The 24,435-nt window shown below is 39.0% G+C and overlaps 1 protein-coding gene across 2 annotated transcripts; it reads left to right on the top strand.

The window, feature by feature from the left end:
• The first annotated feature begins 5,179 nt into the window (after window positions 1-5,179).
• On the top strand, window positions 5,180-13,304 carry LOC131314857 (auxin response factor 4). Of its 2 annotated transcripts, none has more exons than XM_058343754.1 (12): window positions 5,180-6,068; window positions 6,229-6,297; window positions 6,515-6,691; window positions 6,923-7,007; window positions 7,077-7,167; window positions 7,715-7,876; window positions 9,780-9,899; window positions 9,985-10,060; window positions 10,672-10,819; window positions 10,894-11,591; window positions 11,672-11,862; window positions 12,960-13,304. In XM_058343754.1, exons 1-12 carry the CDS (start codon window positions 5,745-5,747, stop codon window positions 13,144-13,146), a joined length of 2,328 nt encoding a protein of 775 aa, XP_058199737.1. In that variant the 5' UTR covers window positions 5,180-5,744; the 3' UTR covers window positions 13,147-13,304. The 2 variants fall into 2 exon arrangements, with proteins under 2 accessions (XP_058199737.1, XP_058199738.1); XM_058343755.1 differs by having other exon boundaries at window positions 5,181-6,068; window positions 6,229-6,285.
• Window positions 13,305-24,435: the final 11,131 nt, after the last annotated feature.

Here is a 24,435-nt window from a genome sequence, read left to right as displayed (position 1 = left end):
CAGCCCTAATTATGAAAGTATGATCTATCTTGTAAAACCAAAAATAAATACAAAAACTTTAACAAAACGGAACTTTAATTCCTCCTGAAGCACCAACTTGTAATACTTCAGAGATTCTTCTACCACGGTGTGGACTCCACCGTTAGGAGCATTGAATAATCACTCCTCTCTCAATAACTTCATCAGCGGTGCTGATTGAAAGTGCCATTCGGGTGTGGTTCATTAATGACCATGGACCGTCGATTCCTAGCACAACGGTTTTTTTAACAGATTGGCTCCTGCACTGTCTCCCCTTCTTTCCCTCAGCCCGTTACGAGAGGAGAGAGAGGGCCGGGAACATCAAAGTTGCATGAATTCTTTGCTCTCATTCTTAATTTTGTCTTTACATTATCACGTTTAATTCTCAATCCAACACAAACCCGGGGAGATGCTATGTACGGTAATGTGCACATTCGAACCATTCGATCGGCAATCTAAGGATTCAGATTTCATCCGTGTAAAGAACAACTCAGATGACCTGAATGTTCACGCTTAGACTTTTACTTTGATTCACGCTCCCACAAGGACACGAATTGGTGAAAAGTGGACAAAGACGGATCTTTGATGGTCGTGCACTGCGAGTCTGCGACATAATCAGTCCTGCAACGAAAAAAGTGGGAGGCTCAATGGCTGTGGGGTAATTTTGTGGCGAGAAGGGGTGGATTTCAGTTGAGAACACCTAGGCAGGCATATGATAGTGAAAGTGATGGTTGAGAGACAGAGACAGAGAGAGAGAGAGAGAGAGAGAGAGAGAGAGAGAGAGAGAATGTGTTGCTGCTATGTGTGTGGGGCAATCGACGCAGCGCCAAAGGCGCAGGCCAACCCCCGATTGATTCTACTTATACCATCTCAATCACTCGCCACACTCTCTCACACAATCTTCTCATTTCACGCGCCATTTTTTTTTAATTTTTCTTTTGTTTTTTTCCCGGATAACTGTGATCGTTTTTTGTCTCAAAACTCAATACTTCTTTCTTTGCATGCCCCCAATAAAAATTCCCACTAATTATTACTCTCATTTTTCTATATATCTTGTTCGTAGTTTCGTTTCTCTGTTTGTTTTTCAAGTATGTTTGGTTATTGTTTTTCCTAATATCATGGTCATCAATGATTGTCAGATTGCAGTTGGATCTTTTGGGGGTCCGCCGCACAACACTGTTGGGAGCGCGCAAAAGCTGTGTTGTTTTGGGTCCAAGTTCGAGCCACTTCTCTCTCTCTCTCTCTCTCTCTCTCTCTCTCTCTCTCTCTCTCTCTCTCTCATAAGGTATAAATATTGTAGCCCTACCTGACGATTTGGCCTGAGACTCTCAAATATCTTTGGTCGGCCCTAGCCAGAGCTTTTCTCTTAGTTGACGAAGTTAGCAGTTGCCTCTCTTTGATGACTGCCTAAGTTCATCTTATTAGCTAGTTTGTGTTTAGAGTACACTCAAACTATGAACAATCGTACAATTTGTCACACTTTTATGGGCAGTGCATACAAAATATTTCACAAATTCTATTATGGCCACCCAAATAATATTTATGATGAGAAGTCATCTTCTTTTTGCTTCACCGAAAATTGCAGTTAAATTTGGCTTGAAACTGCAACAATTAATTTTTCATGCATAAATTAAGGTATTGCGTTCAATCAAACGAATTTTTGACAGAGACGGTCTGCTCAAAAAGATGCAAGTTCTACAAAATAAATGCTTTCGGTGTATTTCGCAACAAACCTACTGTAAAAGCTCAATCTCGATGCAACGTACTGATTGGAATTGGATTCAATCATTCAATGGATCAACTCTGTCCGTTTGATGTGTGGTAAAGCACGAGCGAATGTTAGGGCGTGGGATTTGAACATTAGCAATGCATATGTTTGTACAGAGGGCGATGAGACTTGAGAGACAAAAGGAGGAGAGAGAGAGAGAGAGAGAGAACTACTGTCTGTTTCGGGGGCTCTCTGAGTCACTGAGTCCTAAATACGCCCACGATAGTTGCTGCCAAAGTTAAGGGGGCCAGTTACATTGACAACTCCTCCATCTTTTATTTTTTTCCCTTTAAATTTCTTATATTCCGCGGGTGTCTATTGAAGTACTCATTTTGTTTCAATTTAGATGCTTCCTACGTAAAGTAGTGTCATTTTGATTTTTTAAAAAATTATATTTTAAAAAATATTTTTCGGAATTTTTTTGCACCATTTGAGAGTACTCAATGAGATCTTTTGAGTGGTGCAAAATAAATTAAAAATTAATTACGAAAGCACTTTATTTTTTGAGGTCAAAGTTATTTAAGGTCAAAGTTATATGGTCGTTCGTAAGAAGCATTTTAAATTGGGACATATGGTCTTTCGTAGGGAGCATTTTTTTAAAATTGGGACATATGGTATCCGTAGGGAGCATTTTAAATTGGGACAGACCAATTCACCACTTCGTTGAAGATAAACAGTGTATTTATAAAGTAATTTAATTTGTCTGTCTACGAGGGAAATTAATAGCCACTATAAATTCGGTTACCAGAAAAGGTAGGCAATGCCATAAGCTTTTCATTGGGTGGTTGTTTATTTTCTCTCTTTTTCTAATGGGTGGTGGTGTTGGTTGTTTGTCTGTTGGAATTTAGTGTAATTGCTTTTGCCAGGCATTAAAATTGGAGATATTTTTTTTGAGTTTTGTGTGGCCGGTTGATCTTTGATCCAAGTTCCTCTTCAGTCGATTCAAATATTTTCTAGCCGTCTGCCTCTAATTTGCACAATGAACGCACGACTAAGACTTGGCCGGGGTTACCCGGCAAGGCCCTCAGGCGAGATGATGAGAATGTGCAGAAAGCAAAGCAAGAGACTAGGATATTAGGGATTGAGTAGTGTGTATACCTCTTTAGGGTTGCTATCATTTGGTATTTATAGAGTCTGCTTGGCTTGCTCTCCAAGTACGACCATGTGTCTTGCACGGGTCGGCTAATGTCATTGTGACATCACTGATAAGATCTGATAACTATTTTGGTATGAGCTGGCATCTTCATACGCGTTCATCATTATCCTTTGGCACAAGTGCTTCAACACATGGGGAGGCATGTGACATCACGGTTGGCCGAGCCCCAACCATGGCCGAGCTTGAGGGTAATTGACTCGTAGGGAGTGAGTTGTCTATTCCGAAGTTAGCGGAGCTTGAGGGGTTTCTCCCTACTTTCTCCTAGAACTGGCCATCGGGCGAGTGAACCATCATTCATTGTTAAGCCTCGGTATGAACTAGCCGAACCTAAGATTAAGTACGGCTACCTCTTTCGACCCCAACTTTGGTCGTCTTCTTAAATGTGGGTTCGAACTGTCTGTGTTTGGCCTACTACAGTTTGCATAGTATGAAAACTTTTTAGATTTGTGACTTTTTCTTTTGCTCTTAATTTATTTGTGACTTGCTGGGGAGCTCTTTCGGATAGGAAAAACTCTGCGCTTGTACATATTGCGTAGTACTTTGGTTACCAGGAGTATGTTTTACTAGTTGGTACCTGCACCCGTGTTGTGTAATCAATTTCTTGATATATTTTCGATTGACCAAAAAAAAATTTTCTTAATAAAATGTGTTCCATTTATCATGTAATAGAAAAAAAAAAGTGTCAATACAGAGAAGGTACATTTTCATAATACTCAAATTGCGGTCACACAGCATCGCTCCTACATTTCTGTACATCAACTTCAAAAAAATACTACTACATTTATGTGTACAAGTTCAAGAAAAGACAGAAAAATAAGAGACGTACTTTAAGTCACCTATGCGAGTCTGTGCGTAAATATGCGTACGATGTTTGGATTATTTTAACATAATTGATACTCTCTGTGATATACTAATAAAACGTGGTTGTAGAATATTTTTTGGGTGGATATTGAACAGATATTGTGAGCTCGTATTAGGACTAATTATGTGATTCGAAGGTCCATTTGGTACTAGTTGAGTACCTTATTTATTACTATAGATAGGTGCAACTTTACAAGTCAAGGAGAGAACATAATATATTTTTTATGATTAAATATTGCCTTATGCTATTTAAAGTTCCTATTAGTATGTGTTTATTACCGCACCCCAACAACAAATTCAATAAACACACAACTTTACAAGTCAAGGAGAAAACATACTTTAGTATTTTTTATGATAAAAAATTGCCTTAATTCTATTTAAAGTCCTATTATGTTTATTACCGCACCCCAATAGGAACTTCAATAACCCAGTAATTAACCACATATTTCTCAACTCTTACTTTATAGTATTTGTTTATCTTTTTCAAATTCTTGATAGTTAGGTTGTCTTTCGGCTAACTTTTTACTATATCCGTGTTTATTTTTGCATCACGTCATTCGTCTCAATAAGAGAAATCGGAAAAGTATAAAATATATAGACCAAAGTTATAAAAAATTACTAAAGACGACGCTATTTAACTTTGGTCTATATTTTTTGTACTTTTCGATTCCTCTTGCGAGACAAACGTGTCTTTTAGCGTCGTCTTATATAAATTTTTTCAATTCGATTCTGTATTTTTGTACTTTTCTAAATCATCTCGCCGCTTCTCAAACCATGTGTGGCGTATGTTTTTTATTCAAAAACTTAATTGTTCTACTTGTGTGCGTGGTAATAGATATCTAAAGTGAGACCATCTCTATATTTCTTCATCCTCTGTACTTATTCATTATATTTGCATTTAAAACGAATACAAACATATCATTATCTATATTTAATGACTTTCAAATTCCCCTATACTCATTTATTTATTTTTGTAAGGAGCAAAATTCACGTGTCCATTTTTTATACTATTAAAGAATTTTTTATATTTGCAATTGTAAGTTGAGGGTGGGAGAATGTATATATACATCAATAGATTACAAAAATTAAGCTTTGAAATGAACGTTAAATCAATAAATCACTATCCTTTTTGATATTCATACTTTTTTTTTGTTTTTCAGTGTTGAAAGTGTAGGTATTTTTTTTACTAAAAGACAAGAAAGAAAGTGTGAAAATCAATTCCTTGCTATTGTTCTTTCTCTTTGAGTTATGTTTGAGCTAAATAACTCAAGTTAAAACCAAAATTAATAAACGAATATGGGTGCGTAATTGTTCAAGGGAACAATTACTAAAAAAACAAAGAAAAAAGATGGGAGTAAAAGCAAGGAAAGAAAGCAAAGAAAGGAAGGAATTGAGGGAGTGTGGGTTCTGTCCTGTCCCCCCACCCAACACAGTCTCTCTCTCTCTCTTAAAGCCAAAAGGGCACTACCGCATTGGCTTTTTCTGCCTTTTGTTTCTGTGCTTGCTATGCAATTGTATGTCTGCTGCTCCTGCTCCCTCTTCTCAGAACTGCAAATGGGGGAGGAATCATACTTTGAATTTCTTGTTATTATTTGATACCCTCCCTTTTCTTCACATCTTTTAGACCCTCTCTCTCTTCTCCCCTTCTCCAACCATGACTTTCTCCTATATTTTTCTATTCAATTTCTCTCCTGTTCTTGCTTTTTAGACAACCACCCCTCTCAACTATAATGTAATTCTCCCCCATGATTTGACTTCATTTTCAATTTTCTGTTGGTCTGTTGCTTTGTGGCCACTCTTCAACACCCACTTGATTGCCCTCATCCCCAACTTTTAATTTGCCCCTTTTCTTTTTTCTTGTTGGGTATTGGTTAATTGGTTGTCTTGTTTGCCTGATTCTGTGTTGTACCGAGATAGCCACGCACTGCTAAAGGGGTTTTCATGGAAATTGATCTGAACCATGTGGTGAGTAGTGAGGTGGAGAAGAATGGTGGTGGCGGCAATGGGGGTTGTTTGTCCTCTTCAAATTCCTCATGCTCTTCAAATTCCTCCACATCTCCTGCTTCTTCCTCAATCTACAAGGAGCTTTGGTATGCTTGTGCTGGGCCGCTCACATCTCTGCCCAAGAAAGGGAATGTGGTTGTCTATTTCCCACAAGGTCACTTGGAACAGTCTGCCTCTCACTCCCCTTTCCCTCCCATGGAAGTGACCAGCTTTGATCTCCACCCCCAAATCTTGTGCAAGGTTATGGGAGTTCAACTACTAGTGAGTACTGGGTTCTCTAATCCTTTCCTTTCTTATTCTGCTTGTTCTTTGTGTTTGATGTAAAGTGTAAGTAGGTATGAGGTCTTCTCAATTCAACCCATCATTGAAATTGCTAGTCTTTGTTTTGATGTATCCCTGATTTTTTTTGATCTTCAAACAGGCAAATAAGGACAATGATGAGGTCTATACAAAGCTGGCACTACTTCCTCTACTTGAGGTATGCTTCCCAGTATGTGCTTCTGCTGTTTTGCTTGGAAATTCTTGGGCTTTAGCATTATAGGGAATATATATCAAGATTTGTGGTTAACCTGATTTTTGTATGCATATTCTTTGCAACTGCTTGGATTTTGGTTCTTGGGTTTAGTTATGCTCTTACAATTTTCTTTTTATCTATGAGGTAGCTCGAAGTTAGCCCTTGATGACTGTCACTTGTGGTTATTATGTAGTTGGAAGTTATTAATTTAAAGGGCAAGGAACTTGAAGAGTTGGGGTTGGATGAGGGGGGTGTGACGCCAAACAAAACTCCACACATGTTTTGCAAGACACTTACAGCCTCTGATACAAGCACACATGGAGGATTTTCTGTTCCCCGTCGTGCCGCTGAAGACTGTTTCCCACCTCTGGTCTGTTTTTTGTTTCCTTATTTTATCTTCTTTCTTATTTTAGGCCGGGTATAGATCATGGATTTTAGAGGGATTTACCAATTTAGCTTTTGTGACTTTACTGCCTTAGTATTGCTTTGTCTACCTTTGGCATGATAAATTCTTCAACAAATCCATGGTCCAAACCCAGCATTAGGTGTATTCCTTGAGAAACTTGTAAGTTTTCCGATGTACTTGGTGGCTCTGTTGTAGGACTATAAACAACAAAGGCCCTCTCAGGAGCTTGTTGCCAGGGACCTCCATGGCGTGGAATGGAAGTTTCGACACATTTACAGAGGTAATGAATGGACTTCTGCACTGTGGTCTGTTGAAGAGAAAATTGACTAGGTTGAATGCAAATTTTCAGGTCAGCCACGGCGACACCTGCTCACTACAGGATGGAGTGTTTTTGTGAGCCAAAAGAATCTTGTTTCGGGTGATGCAGTTCTTTTCTTGAGGTATGTTGGTTTATTTGAATTGCTGAAGGACCGAAGGTTCTTAAAATTTTAAGAGGATGAAGCTGTTATAAGGGAAACAACTTCCAACTGTGTGGCAAATTGGTCAAAACTACAATCCTGATGATCTAAAAAGGACAGACACGTTATGGCCTCAACCCTTAAGTATCTGTTTTCAGATATGGACACTTTTAGACGTGCTTTCGTCACGTACATAACCAAAGACATTGGGGGCACACTGAAGACACATTAGGAGGTCATAATATAATTTTATTGAAATGTTGTGGAGGGTCAAAATAGCATGCATACTTTGTTTATATACTCATCAGTTATTTGTATTTTTAATCCATACGCTGATAGAGACTGCGTTCCCAAAGTGTTCGCCGGACCTTGTCATATCATGTCCATATCCGTGATTCTTAGTTATTGTTTACTGCATTGATTGCTTAAAGAGGATGAAATTTTGACATTTCCTTATTGTCTGCAAGTGACTGATGATTCTCATTTAGTCATGTCAAGCTTGTTAATTTATCTATAACATCATTTGTAGGGGTGAAAGTGGAGAGCTGAGGTTGGGTATCAGAAGAGCTGTTAGACCAAGAAATGGTCTTCCGGATTCTATTCTTGCTAACCAGAATTATCGGAACATTCTTTCCATCGTGGCCAATGCTGTATCCACGAAGAGCTCGTTCCACGTTTCCTACAGCCCAAGGTATTGCCAACCATGGTCTCCTCTTCAAAAGGATATCAGTCCTTAAAAGTTACTCTTGTCTGTACTACAGTCTCATCCTTCCTACCTACTAAAAAGCCTTCTAGATTTATGAAAGGAGTGTACCAAAATAGGTTTTATCTTCAATGTGTACTAGTTATAAACTTGCGTCAACCCAAGATGGCTGATATTGCACTTGTTTAGTGATGTGTCACAACATACAAAATAGTTGGAAACATAAGAGGTGAAGTACCGGCAAGAATGGTGAACTGCCAAAATTGTAGTAAGCTTTGCCTTCTCTATTTTTCTCTTCTGGGATTGTGGCGCATGGAAAATCACTTCCAAAAGCATTTCTGCTGGCATTTATTCAGATTTTAGGCATCTTACATCTATGTGAAAGAGTGGTGAATCACCAGCGATATTGTGGCTTCAACCAAGAATTAGGTGGTCTTACACGTGAAACAATTTAATTTTGTTCTCAGTGTGGTTTGTTGTTATAGGTTCGCCAGTGGCCGCAGTCTTGTTTCACAGGTGGAACTATTGAAACCTTTAGGAAATGCGGCAGATACATTAAAGATGTTACATGTTCTCATATAATATGTACAGCACACAAAAAATACATTCATATGTGCAAATTAAGTACAAGCAGTTTGAGCTGGGGATCTTGTTAATAAATTCATTTTGCCGCAAATCCGAAGTTCTGGTATTACTACCCAACATAAAGGTGCTACATGGGTCCTGTATTACTTTAAGTGTTCTCTCCCTATGTGTGTATATTGTGTTAGTAAAATTATTTGCTTTGAGAACTTCAACTACAGGGTTATCAAACTACCTAGGGAAAGAATTGTTACCATGTATTCCTGTTGTGAGTTTCCATGTGTTTTTAAATCTGTAGATTGTTGAATACTTGTTGCACATGAAACAGATGCTTTTTTTTTTGAACAGCACATGAAACAGTTGCTTAATATTGGCCCACCGTAACACTACCAAATGAACAGTACAGAAAATAGTTGAGTAGTCCAATCTTTGAGTTAGACATTACTATCAGTTCATTTGTACAGTATCTGTGGTGATTGTCCTCTTTGTTCTACCTGAGAATAGCTCATCAAGTAGTTGTCATTTGTCACTATTGTTCAAAACCCTCATATTTCTTAGTGTGCTTTCAACTATACCATTGGAAGTCTTGGTTTAAACTAAATGAAGAGTTAAGATTGAAACCTGATGAAACTTTGTGCTCCAAAACCTCAAGCTGTTAAGCATGTGTAACGGAGTTATTTGTGTTCTTGTGACGAGTATACTATACAAGCCCCCTGAAGAACACTGATGATGAGAATAATGGGAGATTTTTGAAAGAGGCAAGATTTAGTTAGTGCCGAAAAAGCTTTGAGGTTCATTTTTTTGGGTGGTTAAGAGGCAAGGTGTTACTAGTTTTGAAAGAGAAGACAGAAAGGAGAAACCCTGAAATTTCCACTCAATATACCCCACCACAAATTCTTTATTTTTTAATACTCTGGACTGCATAGGATCTTAACGTTAAAACTAAAGAAAACAATTTTCAGAAGAAAGTAGTGTCTAGAATTTTCTTGTCATCAATTCTAAGCATCTAATATTCTTTTAGTCCCCTTGATTGAATCCATCATGGAAATCACCTTATGCATTCAGCTTTGCATCAATTATCATCTGCGTGCTATTCCAACAGACTGTCTTACTTCTTCACCTCCAGAAACCATTAAAATTACGCCCCTACTAATTTGTGGGGGTAATAGCACTTATCCGTGCACAGACTATAGATATATTAAACATGGATCTAAATGTTTTTTCATCATAAGTTCTTACAAATGCTTCCTTGGATGCATTTTTGTGTAAGATAAGAAGGATTTAATTCGTCAAAATTTCTGAATTACAGGGCCAGCCATGCGGACTTTGTGGTACCCTATCAAAAGTACATTACAAGCGTCACCAATCAGATACCAATTGGGACCAGATTCAAAACAAAATTCGATGTTGATGATTCATCAGAAAGAAGGTCTGTTAATTAGATAAAGTCCATTGATGCCCTTCACTCTTCACGAGGACTCTTATAATGAACACTTATTCACTCTCTCTTGCAGGTGTAGCGGTGTGGTGACTGGAATACGTGCTTTAGATCCCTATAGATGGCCTAACTCAAAATGGAGATGCTTGACGGTATATTTTATATTTGACGATAGATATGTGCTGCTGCTTTATGTGCTTCCTTGTTCTAGTTTTTGTGACCTTTCCACGTGTTCAATGGACCACTACTTTCTCTTCTAGCATGGTATGGCTGTCTCTTTTTACATTATTGAGTTCCTCATTCTCAGATGACTACGGTTTGTATTTAGTGCTTATATTACTGAAATCTCTTTGAATGTTGGCAAATTTTCTCTTGCTAAATGAAGAATAAGACCCCTGATCTTTTGGTGCTCTATGTCTGACACTTAGAGAAAACTTTAGATTCTGAAGTTTCGCGTGACATCTTGCTGTTCTTATGAAGTCTAATTCCAAACAAAACTGAAGTTAATACTACCCTTTGTGCATAATGATTTTACTCTCTCTCTCTCCACAAGGAGACCTAAATATTTGAGTTGTCATAAGCCTTCCATATAAGTGCTTCGGTCAAGGAGATATCCTTTTGATTTTCCTACGAGTGAAACCTGCTTCCATTACATCGACACATTCCCTTCAATTGTTTTCTGTTGTAATGCTTTTTTATTAGGAGCATTTAAAAATTGCCATTCCTCGATGATCTTTCTAATACCAACATCCTGCTTTAACAGGTCAGATGGGATGAAGACGGTTCTAGTGATCGTCACGAGCAAGTTTCCCCGTGGGAGATTGATCCATCTGTTTCTCTCCCACCATTGAGCATCCAGTCCTCCCCAAGGCTGAAGAAACTGCGGACCCCACCCAATAACCCCATTTCTGGTACCAACTTCCCTTTAAACTCGTGTTTTTTGTAGTCATTTCATGCACCTTTTAAGATCTGATTTTTCTTGTAGGAGGGGGTGGGTTTTTGGACTTTGAGGAGTCTGTAAGATCCTCTAAGGTCTTGCAAGGTCAAGAAAATGCTGGTTTATTATCACCCCTCTATGGAGGATGTGATAAGGTGAACCGCCCGCCAGATTTTGAGATGCAATCCATTGCTCTTCAAAATCTTGCATCAAATGGGAAAGAAAAGGCAAGTTTTACAGGCTTTCTGGAATCCAGTCGATTCCCAAAGGTCTTGCAAGGTCAAGAAATATGCTCCTTGAGATCACTGACGGGAAATACCGATTTCAACATTGGTGCTTGGCCAAGACCAGAACTTGGTTGTAACTTTGCAAACATGTATCAAAGAGCCAAACCTAATTTCTACCCACTAGCTTCAGAAGGCGTGAGAAATGTGTACTTCCCTTACGATGATGTCCATAAAGCTGGACAAGATCCGGTAATGCTTTCTCATATAAAGAACTTCCCGAGTGTGAATGCTCCGTTCAATGGGTCTTCAATTCTTAGGGAGGAAGTTAGGCCAAATATTCCAAACGAGGTACTGCAGGGAAAGATAGGTGGTCCTCCTATTTCAAAGGCAAATTCTAAGAATGCAAACGATGAAATTTCCAACAGCACTATGGCTGGATTTAAGTTGTTTGGATTTACCTTGACTGGAGAAACTCCTAAGACAAACTCGCAGAGTTCCAATAAGAGGAGCTGTACTAAGGTAAGCTTTTGTAAACACTGTATTTTTGGAATGCATTTTCTTGGTTATCTCAGACTGTTTTCAATATTAACTGGGTGAAGGTCGACAAACAAGGCAGCTTGGTTGGAAGAGCTATTGATCTTTCAAGACTGAATAGCTATAATGAGTTGCTGATTGAGCTAGAGAGGCTCTTTGGCATGGAAGGCCTTCTACGTGATCCTGATGAAGGATGGAGAATCTTGTACACTGATAGTGAGAATGACATGATGGTCGTCGGGGATGACCCTTGGCAGTAAGTATTTCTTTCGTTATCTTAATTTTGTTCTTCTATTTTGTGTTTTGCCTTGTGTCCATGTAAAGGAAAGAAAAGTAAAAATCAACTTTCTTAGCTCCCTTTGTTTGGCAAACAGAAGGAAAATGAAAAAGACTAGAACAAATGATGAAAGTTAGTTTCCTCCTCTTTTTGTTATTTATTGTTTCCTCTGCTCTTTTCACTTTTATTTATTATTTGCCTCCCTCTTTCTCTTTAAATCGCAACAGGGAAATTATTTTCCTTTATTGCTTTGCAAAATTAAACGAAGGGAAATAACTAGGTTTCACTTTCCCTTCCTTTTTCTTTCCCTTTCACTAGTTCCAAATACTTCCTAGAAATTTTCTAAGTACTGTACTGTTCAATAGCTTGAAACTGCAGAGAGAACTGCCAACTCTGAAACAATATGGCTATTCTTTCATTAGAATGCGTTACATGCTTGTGAGGCAGTAGGGCTATTGTGTTCTGCACCAAAAAATGCTATTAACTTTGTATCCTTGTCCCAAATGTTAGTAAAGGAATAAGGGACAAAAAGTAGCAGCAGCAGGCAATCATAAGCCATTACAATAGTGGCTGTGGCCATTGCTATTACCATTATCCTTGCAAACGCACTTTTAGATAGGAAATGTTAAGGAAACAAGGGAATGGATGCATCCTTCACTCAGTCGTCCTTAGAATTTTCATATCACATATTCCCATGATTTAAACTACAGATGTTCACTTCTTTCACGTACGCGTTTACTCTAGCTGGTTTTTTCGGTTTCTATGTGGGGATGAAATTTATCCTGGATGGGCAGCGTGCATTTTTTTCTATTTTTCTTGGTGGGAAGTGGCTTATCACTTTCTAGAAATCGTTTCTTGAAGAGGCAAATAGGGCAACTCTACCGGTAATGAAAGACCAACAATTGGAAATTAAATGCTGGAAAAAGAGGAGGCAACAATATTCTGCAAAATGTTGCAAGACTATATCGGACTAGAAAACATGCCTCTAATTATTGCAAAATAACTGAGCCTACTACTTTGTTCGGAGCTTGCTGTTACAACATTACTGATACGGTGATATCCTATACTTTTTGCAGTGAGTTTTGTGATGTGGTGTCCAAGATCCATATCTATACCCAAGAAGAAGTGGAGAAAATGACAATGGGGATGATCAGTGATGACACTCAAAGTTGTTTGGAGGAAGCAGTACCAACTGTAATGGACGTGTCCAAGTCCCCTTCGGTTGGCCAGCCGGATTCTCCTACTACACTAGCTCGGATGTAGGGTTTGGGCCTGTGTTATAAGTATCATGTTTGATGTATGCACAAGTGTGTATGTGTACTCATGTCTGGTTGCTGTTCTTGTTGAACATAATTAAGCTGAAATACTACGGCAAATTAACTAGGGTATTATGAACTCTATGTATTGATTTTCGCCGGATCCTTGTTGGATAGTTGGGGGGGGCGGGCTGTGGGGGCTGCTGTCCCCTTGGGGCAGCAGCGTGCTGCTGTGCCCAATTTCTGGGCCCACTCCGGTCTCGCTCCGATGATCGGAATTGTTCACTTTGTAGAGCTCGTCGAGTAGAACAACTATGTAAAAAACCAGCTTAATTAGATATCATTAAGTGTCTGATCGGAGCCCATATAACTCTCGGTCTATGGGTTACAGTAGATTTGATCCAGTGTTTCAGATCTATTCTTTTCAAGATAAAAAGGTTCCGATCTGGCACTTAATGATATCTAATTAAGCTGATTTTTTGCATAATTGTTCTACCCAACGAGCTCTACAAAGTGAATGATTCCGATCATCGGAGTTAGACCGAAGTGGGCCCAAAAATCGGGTGCAACAGCACGCTGCTGTCCCGCAGCCCCCCACTTCCTTCTATTTTCATTTTTCTTTCTCCTCTCGTCGAGAAGAATCAGAGACGTAACAGAAATTAAAGGCGAAAAAAGTTCACTAAAAAGGAAAAACTTTGAAAAGAAACGGACTTGTTTAAACTCCTTGAACATAGGTCTTCTCCATACTCTATTGTCAGAGTATGGCCAAGCATAGAACAGCTGATTTCTCTCACTCCCTGAAGATCTTCCTCACCTGCTCACCGCTGGATAATGGAGGGGTATACTCACCTTCCTGTTGACAAAATTCATTTCAGAGTGAAAAAAGAATAATATCACAGGATATGAAATTTCAAAAAATAAAAAGTGATGTCATCAATAATATCACGTTCTTCATAAAATTGTATATATCACACTTTATCGAATTAGAATGCATATTTAAATCAAATTGTAAGAATTTTAACCAATTACCGGATATGTAGCCCCTTTGATTGATTGATTATATAGTCTAATTTGATACTCGTATGACATCATATCCTATCAAACAAAAGCGTTGATAATGAGATGAAAATAAATTTTTTGGGACGTCTAAGTGGCATTTTTTAATCTTTCTTCCATAATCTTTTGTTAATAGAGTAAAAAATAAGCTTGTTAAAGTTTCAAACCAAGTTTGGAGACTTTATTATTCAACTTGTTTGGTTTATGAAGTATAAAAGATTCAGGCTACTTGAGATTGACTCATTCACAGTTTGTTTGAGATCATCTAACATATTTACATGCACAACAAGAAATACAAACAATCTTTAGCCGTCTATTGTTGTAATTAATGGTCATGATTCGTTTAAACTCTTCACCGAAAAAATAATTTTTTTCATGAAAGAGTTTCTTTTTTTTTTTAAATTTAGACCGTCCAAACACATTTGGACGGCCAGAATTTGTTACACAGCTACACAATAATTGTGGGCGTAGCATTGTCAAGCTTGATTAACCCCTGCTCGGCTTGTCTAGTTGTATTTCTCCAACATTTTTTCATCCCGGAAGTTTTCCGCCCATCTAGAATTTTCTCTGCAATATTTTACTCCACTTCTTTACATGTGATTCAGATGGGCACGTGACCTAGCTTTCGTCTCTCTCCCAAACAACTTCGCCATGAAGGACTGCAAAAAAATCCTTTGGCTTTCCTGTAAGTTCTTAGCATCTCCACTCCTTCACCAAATTTTAAACTCAAACTCAAATTTGAGTAAAAAATCATCCGAAACCCACCTTCAATCAGGCTCAATGTTCTGAATACCGTACTAGCCAGGACACCAGTTTTCCTACTGGTATGGTACGTACCGGTACTGTTCAGATACCGGATACCGTTTCAGATTTACTGCAACTACAATATAGATAATAATTATATATAATCATAATTCAAAAAAATCCCCCTATACTATGCAATTCATCATAAAATATCTATGTGTTTGCATCTTGTCTCACATTGCCTAGTTATAAAACTTTTTTCCCTCTTAAATAACTTTGCACACTAGTGGACTTGCAAATGAGGACCCAAGGAGAAGCCTCGCGCGCTCGGAAAAATGGGTTGTGGCCGAAGGCAATTTGGAAAAACTGATTCGGAAACCAATTAACCAGGTGCGCGTCACGGGTTATTCACGTGCAGGGGGAGTGCAAATCCAGGATTTGAGCCTCGCGCACGTACTATGATTAAGCCCACGTTTTGCTAAAATTTTGAAAAAACTTTTATTTTTATTTTTTTGAGGGTTAAGATAACCCAAAAGAAAAACTAAAACGTTTTTTTTTTTGGACCAGAAAATGATTAAATGATACTCCCTCTGTCCTTTTTTGTGTGTCCAGTATACCATTTTGGGCTGTCCCTTAATAAGTGTCCCTTTTGTAAAGTTAGGGAGGGTAAAAGTTGGTGTATTGTCTATATTGTCCCTAAAAGTAGATTTTATTTTGAAAAGTTAGTGAGTAAAAGTGTAATGATGATGGGTAAGTAGGAAAAGTGGAGGAAAAAGTTGATGTGAAAGATGTAATGATTATGTCTTTTTAATAAGTTGGAGTTACGAAGCAGGACACTTAAAAAGGGACGGAGGGAGTAGTAAAAAAAAATAAAAAATGGTCTGCAAAATCTCGCCCGGAATTTTCGGTACGCCGGTACCGGCCGGTATTTCCCGAGATTACCGGTACCAGGCGGTAATGACCGGTATTTTATCCAGAACGGTATTGGGGGGTTAGGGTACCGATTTCTCTCAAATCCGGTACGTACTGGCCGGTACGGTACGGGATTGATAACATTGATCAGGCTACAATGGGTTGCCTGATTGGCTCGTAGAAATCATTCTTGGCTCATTGTGGGCAGCATGCCCTGAGAAAGGCAGATCGATGAGCGTGCTTTTTGGTATGGATGGCAAAGTGAACCGAATTGATGGGTACCCGAATCGTAATCGATTTTTTTCCCTGAGCCATAACAAAAAAATTCCCCGTGGGTGCGGCTATGGTGGAGGATATGAGATAACCAAACGGGTTCGGTTCGGATATGGTTTAGCAGATACCCGAACCGAACCGAAACCATATATATATATAAAGAGACTAGGGGTCAAAGTGAACACTTCCAGAAATGTTAGGGACCATCTTGTTGCATGTGTTAAGGTGTAAGGACCTGGAGTGTGATAACCCTTTATATATATATACATACATACTTACAATAACAGTAGGGTTCACAGAAATCAGAATCGGCCCTCTCTCGCCTCTCTCTCACAAAATCACAAACTCTCACGTCGAAGCCTCTCTTCTCCGTCCGCCGTTTCTCTCTCTCTCTTTCTCGCCGTCGTCGTCGATCATCAAAGCAGCGCTGATTTCTAGTCTAGGTCTCTCTCTCCGTCCAATTTCGTCGTATTCATGGTCACTAGACGAAATCGAAGGGTGTTTTGCTCTTCGCTGCTGCGATCTACTCATCTACCCCATTCTTTCAAAGCCTTATTAGGCTGTATTTGCACATTTATAGGTTTGTAATGGATGTATTTGTACACGTATAGATTTTGGGTATAAGATACATGTACAAAAATATCTGTGGATTTGAATTGATTTGAGGTTTTATGGGGTTTATTTTGAGTATTGAACGTGATTTGTTTTTGTCCCATGAATGATTCTGTTCCTGGGTTGATGAAGATATTATTTTTATGCGGTTACCCGTTCAGTTCGGGTATAATCCGAAACTCGTTCGGTTCGGTTATGGAACAACTAGTCCCACCCCGTTCGGTTATCGGGGCGGATTCGGGTACAGGAACAATTTCGGGGTATCGGGTACGGTTACCTCAATATCCGCCACGATCCGCCCCATTGCCATCCCTACTTTTTGGTAGACAATCGCTCAATACAGAGTCACCACTTGGGTTTGAAGGTCCGATACCCAAGGAACCGAACTTGAAACGCTCGTTGCGCTGTTTGATTTGAAAAAGGTGAAGGCACCGGTCCGTCATAATCATATCTAGGTTCGGGAGCCAGGTTATTGATGAGCACCCAATATTGTAGATATTTGGTGCCCATTTTATGTTGTTTTAACTTGCATTTATCTAGCTTTTATTTGATACTGCACGTAAGGTGTGTTTTTAGTGTTTTCAGGTAAAACGTGCAAATAAGGCGCATTTCAACGCCATGGATGGCCCAAGTGCTTCCAAGTACCCAAAGACTCTGTCGGCCCCTTAAAATCTGTCTAAGTATGAAAAAATGACTTTCTGAAAAAATATCGATTTTCGAGATTAAAAATGGTGGTAATTGATCCTTAAATTTTTCTAAGAGTAACTACAAAGTTACAAGGTTTTATTTGAAGAGAAAGGTCATGTTTTGATCCATTTTCTCTTGAGAAAAATGTGCAGTTTTTCATTTTACACTAAAAGTGGAGAGTTGACAATTTGATTTAATTGGAATCTTGAAATTCTGGTAATGCCATTGTTTTCAAATGGGGGATACTTTCTTATTTTTATTAAATAAATTAAAGTAAAGAAAAGGTAAAAGAAAGGTTTAAAATGTAAAAAATGTAAAAGAAATGTTTAAAATATAGTCTTTACTTAAGTTTAGAGAATGAAAATAAGCTGTTGTGAAGCTGTGGAAGCTGCTAGGAGCCGTCGGGTGCCAAGTTTTGAAGGCTGGCTTGAAGACTGTAGATAACCTCCCTGTATCGATACAGCCTTATTCTGTATCGATACGCATTAGCTTCGTGGGAAGGCAGGTTTTGTTGTATCGATACGGTCTTAACCCGTATCGATACGGGATCAATACGGGAAAATGCCCTTTTTAACTTAGCAGCGTGGTATTGATACTTTGCTTAATCCGTATCGATACCATGAGCCTTCGGCTAGATATTTGCTGTTTTTTGGACATTTCATTTATGGAATAGTTGTTACTTTTGGTATGTTTATAGGATATTTGTTGGGAGAGAAGTTGAGTTGTATAAATACCCTTCTCTCTCACTTTAGTTAAAAATCCACTTTATGCTTTAGGTTAGTTTTCTTTCTAGTCTTTTTGTTATTGTTGTTCTTAGTTTCAAGCTTCAATACTTGTAAGTTTAATTCCTAGTTTGATGTTTTCTCGTTTATTAATGTTGTAGCTACGGACTAGATTCTCCTTAATACCAAGTTTATTTTCGTTTCTATCGGTTAAACATGTTTTCCAATTTTAGCATGCTTTCTAGTCTTTTAGCTATGTGTGAGTAGTTGATAAGGCTTGGTCATGGGGGAATAACACCTTGTGATTTAGGTTAATTTTGCTTTTCTCAACTTAAGACTTTAGGTTTGGTTTGTAAATGTGCGTGGTTCGCCTTTTATGTAACAAAACTTGTCGATGTTAACCTCCGGTGATTATATGCTTGCTCATATGGTTCCGTGAGCTATGTCTCGCCTCGTGTTTGTCAAAAGAACCAAAGAACTTGCTCGCTTTCCAAACCATGCTTCTAGTTCTTGACCTTGATATTTAGTTTGAATGCAAGTCTTGGCGTTGTTAATCTCTGGTGATCATGTGCTCGCTCACATGGTTCCGGGAGCGATGTCACGCCTTGTGTTAAGCTTGTTGTTTAAACTCTATATCAAGTCTAACTATTTTCATAGCTAAATCTTCCGGTTGATAGCCTATACCGTGTGTTTCAATCGTGTTTTTGTTGAGAATTGTTAGATGACTTAAGTTATGGGCGTTAGTAACTCCATTGCCTTGCCACCTTTAATTCTTAGTTAAAACTCATTTCTAGTCTTTTCCATAAGAGTGTTTCTCCACCTTTCAAAGGAAAACCAAAAGTTGACCGTCTAAACGCCACAAACCCTTACACCTACAATCCGAACAAGCTATATTCGAGCTCCCTGTGGATCGACTCGGACTTTCTCGCTATACTATGCAAATCTTTAGTTGTAGTCCGGTTAATAAATAATTAAATTTGACGGCCGTTTGGTAAATTTCAACGACTACTGAATGGGCTCATCAGTTATGAGAGGGAAAGGGTTATAAGGCACCCCTCTCGCCCAATCCGAAGATTGGTCTCTACTTAGATATTTGCGAAAACGTTTGCGATTCTGTAAGATTAATCAATTCTTTTAGCCATTTAGGGGCGGGGAACAGTTTAATGGGAATTAAAACTGTAACATGTTTACAGGATGTGAATGATAGCATGGATGAGTATTTAGTATAGGATGAGAACAGATCGCTGTGAGAGTTTAAACAAACTGGGAAGCCCTTGTTTTGGAATGGCGTGCGCAGGAAAAAACCGGCATGTACTGAACAAGTCATTGCATGTTGTTTACTCCTGCGCATGCGACTCCAAGACGCGCGCGTGCCAGTGAGCTCAAACCCTCTAGCTTTGGAAGGACCAGTGCACACCCAGGATACACCAAGCAGTTATAAGCAGTTGATGAACAACTAATATACAATTTAAAGGCTGAAAAAGCCCTACAATTTAACAAAACACCCCATAAACAGTGTAGGAACAAAATAATGGCCTAAAGCCAAGCTACCCATGCAAGGCCAGCCACTGGTCTGAGGCAGACTGACGCGCGCGTATGGCGCTTCGGCGCACGAGTGTGGCGCTACGGCGCGCGAGTGTGGCGCCTTGGCACGCGTGGGTCTACCACACCAGTGCTTGATTTACACGTTTGGGTTCTGCGACAGGTCCAGAATGATCCCAGGGGTATTTCATACAACAGATATTCATATTGAACTACAACTAACATTTCTAACAAAGGAAAGCAGTAAACTGGTTATTTACATGCTTGTAGTGGCCTATATGTAAGTAAATACATAAAACAGCAAGACGCCAATCCCCACGCGGACCTAAGCGGGCAGCCACAGAGTGGCGCGCACAAGATTGGAACCGTCGCCCGCTGGTTCTTACCATAACAGTTTTTGAAACCTTACCAGCCTTAGGGCCAGGACTGATATTGATTACCAGTTTTGGCCCTGCCAGCCCCCCTCAGGGATCAGAATAGACAGCAGTATGTATGCTATACTTAGATTGAGTTTGAAACGTGTTTGAATTTTGATGTTTGAAGGCTTGATTGAGGTGTTTGAAAAGGTAGAAGCAAAGAACAAGCTAAATTCTTGGATTGTAACTTAGGGCTTTAAAACCCAAGGTGTGTGGATTTTCTAACCCTTTTGAATTTTGTAACCTTTTGAAAAACTTGAACCTTTTGAAAGAGAAATAAAGGGGGATATATATAGGAGGAGATGGAGGTGAATCTGGTTGGTGCAAGGAGAGGAGCTCAGCCAGTCCACGGGGCTGGCTAAGGGTTACTTGGTGGTTAAACTTCCCAACTGATAAAGGTGATGGGGACAGGTTGAGATCGGCGCGCGCGGGAGTCAGTCTGGCTAGCGAGGGTTGCGCCCTGGCGCACGTGGGCCAACGGTCAAGTTTTGACTGTTGACCACACCTCGCAGCTTGACCCGCGCGCACAGGTTTGGGAGCAGCGCGCGCGTGTACCACCTACTCACGTGTTGGTCAATGGTCAAAGCCAACACCTGTCAAGTTGATCCGCGCGCGCGCGCGCTTAACCAACGCGCGCCAGTAGGGTTTTTGGCTTTTGAAGTGGCTTCGGCTAAATTAGGTTCAAGGGTTTTGCAAATACTCAAAACTCAAACACTCGATATTCTCGGGGTGTTCTTGATCCGTTTCATCATTGGAGAATCAAAAACCGAAAATAAACTAATTTGGAAGTCCAAATTGGGGTGTCTACACTCATAAATGAATTTGGTCGTAAGAAAAAGGGGAAGGAATTTAATCTACGCATTTCAGAATGTTGAGTTGTACTCAGTAAGGTTTGTTCTATTTTTGTTCTTCCTTAATGCTTCTTTGTGATAATATATCACTTTATCTATCAATTCGAAGTATATTTGGAAACTCATAAAGAGCATGATGTTTTATTGAATGGGCCTGGTTAATTGGGATTCTTGCCCTCCCAGTTAATTGGTGTACCACTTTGTTCTTTACAAAACCAAGAGCCTTTTGGATGCGCAGCATCTGATAGATAATGCGAGTAATCTGAACTGTATGATTGTTGATTTTCTTTACTGAGGATGTTCTTTTAACGGTTTAGCTGTGGAAAGTTGTGTGAAATCTAACTAAAAAATCCTTATACTGGAGTGATCTTGCCAAGTGTAATCACTCTTGTCAACAACGAGACATTGTCCGGGCTCTATTAAGCAGTCTTAGGTCTTCTTTTAGGCTGTCAACTATTCCCACTTATTACCCAGCAGGGCAATCCAGTGTGAATCGTTACATTCTTTGTGCAACTTTGATGCTGGAATGCATATACCGAATTTGAGTTTTACTCACTCTAATGTTTCACCAAATTAGGCGAGACTCAAATCCTATATCAAATTTCTCACAGCTATTTTATGGGGGTGGTGTTGGCTGCTGGTCGGAGTTCTTCCTCATCGTCATCTCCGGGACCTGTTTGCACCGGAGAAGGAGTTGGTTCATCGTCAACACCACAAACTCATTTTTGGCCGACGTCGTCATTTTACTTCTTTGGGTGGGCTCAGTTTACTCTACCAACATAGCTTACTCTACAACCTAGCTTACCATATTGCTACTGTGAGTGGCCATAAAACCCTAGATTCCATAGGAAAATAGTATTTGTGAATTTGTTTCAAGCAAATTTTGAGTAAAAATGGGTTTACCATTGGATTGAGCCATATCAAATGAAGCTTTTACTCAAATTTTTGCTCAAATTTGAGTTAAGAGTGGAGATGCTTTAAAAGTTGCATGCTCAAATTTTTACGCCAATTTGAGAAAAATTTTGGGTAGTGACATTTCTTGAGTATTTCTTTCTTCCCCGCATGCAACTTTTAAACATGAAAATTGCATCTCTTATTACAGTTCCGGTTATTTTTTTTAACATAGGAGTTATCCTCACACTCGAACGGGATGACGGGATGAGAAGAATCTACCTAGGGCAGACCGCAGGGAACCAACACCCATGAAAGCCGTCAGATACAACTAGGAGGGAACCATTAGATGTGCTCACGAGACTATCCATTTGGACTTTCACCTTCCAACTGATTGGCCTACCTTCGAGAATCGAACTCACATCTTCAGGGTAAGAGCAAACCCCCTAGCCAGTGGAGATAACCCTCGTTGGGTTGATAAAAGTTCCAGTTTGAAAAACAAGAAAATCGTCCCTCCGATTCGTTTAAGAGATTGGAGTTTGGTATACGATGCTTTTGTTTGCTGCATTTTTCTCTCCCCACAGAGATTGTATTAAAAAACACTCCCACAATGAGTTTTGTTTATCCTCCACTCAAAAAGGTTGAACATTACCCTCATTCCTATTAGTTGAAATGGTGTGCATCCCACCATAAGGTGATGTCATGTTTACCAAAAAATGTATTGCATGGTAAGTATGACACTCCATTCTCAGTACATATCAGTGTACAAATTCTTCATCCTTCATCAGGATCACGTAGAAGCCTTCCATGCCAAAGATCGTCTCTAGCTCAATCAGCAACTCATTATAGCTATTCAGTCTCGAAAGATCAATTAGCTCTTCCAACCAATTAGTTGGCCTTGTTTGTGGACCTTCACCCAATTAATAGGAGTATTTATCAGTCTGAGATCGATAACCAAGAAAAAGCTAGCATGCCGAAAATACGCCTTGTTCGTTTTCAAATTTAACTTTATTTTCTAATCATTATTCTATATATTTCTCCAATTATTAATTTCATATTTCTCTCTATCTCTCTACACTCATTACTCGTTTTTTCAATTATTATCATATTTCTCTCTCCACTAACTACCAAAACACCCAAAGTTACCAAACGAACAAGGCGTGTTTACAAAAGCTTACTCCATTTGTACGGCTCCTCTTATTGGAACTCTGCGAGTTTGTCATGGGAGCTCTCCAGTCAAGGTAAATCCGAACAACTTAAATCCAGCCATAGTGCCATTGGAAATTTCATCGTTTGCATTCTTAGAATTTGCCTTTGAAATAGGAGGAGGACCACCTCATGATTTGAAATACTTGGCCTAACTTCCCCCCTAAGAATGGAAGGCCCATTGAACGGAGCATTCGCGCTCGCGGAAATTCTTTACCAGGAGTATGAGAAAGCTCTACCGGATCAAATTCACTGCACGCCAGAGCATTCGAACAAAAGACCCACAAGAGTCATAACAACAAAATTACGTTTAAACCCTTGCATTTTCTGGCCTAAAAACAAACAGAAAGTAAAATGACAAAACTACCCAACCACAAGAACCTGCCAATACGTAAAAATGAAGGACGTCCTAAAAGGCAGAAAGGAGGCAAAATTGTGCTGTGACCCCTTGAGAATGAGCATGGATTTCCTTTTATAAAGGTGAGGATTATAACTCTCGAGATATTAAATCTTTCATTTTTTTATTTATCGTGTTGTATTTCATTAATCTCTTGCGGCCAGATCATGAATGTAACATGTCCATTATACCAAGATTAGAGGCACTTGGTAATATTACTACAGTTACAAATTTAAGATTTTAAAAAAGGGTTACCAATTTGTTTTTAACCCTCGGTAAAACAGTGAATAATTAACTTGGGATATAACTTTAGGGAGAGTAAAAGAACGAATAGGACTTGAATCCTAATGTGGAAGTTGGTTCGTTTTGTGAATGGATTCCTACTCTTAGTCCACGATGGTCGCACCGGATAGTGTGTCTATTGTAGTACTCCTTCCGTCTTACTTTGTTGTGCCTGTTTTCTTTTTTGAACGTCTCAAAAAATTGTCTATATCTCTTAATTTATAATATTTTATATATTCATTATGGACATTGTTTGATAGATCTCAATTAATTCTCTTAAACAAAGTTTTTGAAATCATAAAAAATATTATAGATTGTGACATATAGACAATTTTTTGTGAGGTGCAAAAAATGAAACAGTCACAACAAAGTGGGACGGAAGAAGCACTTACGAAATTGAAGGCGGAAGACAAGTTATGTTGCCATAACACTGCTAATGTAATAATCCATTCCCCCCATTTTCGATGTTGGTGTCATTTTTAATTGCTTATACTCCCTCCGTCCCTTTTTTTGTGTCCAGTATTCCATTTTGGACTGTCCCTTAATAAGTGTCCATTTTGTAAAGTTAAGGGGGTAAAAGTTAGTGTATTGTCTATTTTGTCCCTAAAAGTAGATTTTATTTTGAAAAGTTAGTGAGTAAAAGTGTAATGATGATGGGTAAGTAGGGAAAGTGGAGGGAAAAGTTGATGTGAAATGTGTAATGAT

Source organism: Rhododendron vialii, chromosome 13a, assembly GCF_030253575.1.
Source record: "Rhododendron vialii isolate Sample 1 chromosome 13a, ASM3025357v1".
Classification (NCBI taxonomy): domain Eukaryota; kingdom Viridiplantae; phylum Streptophyta; class Magnoliopsida; order Ericales; family Ericaceae; genus Rhododendron; species Rhododendron vialii.
This window is presented reverse-complemented; position numbering and strand designations above follow the sequence as displayed.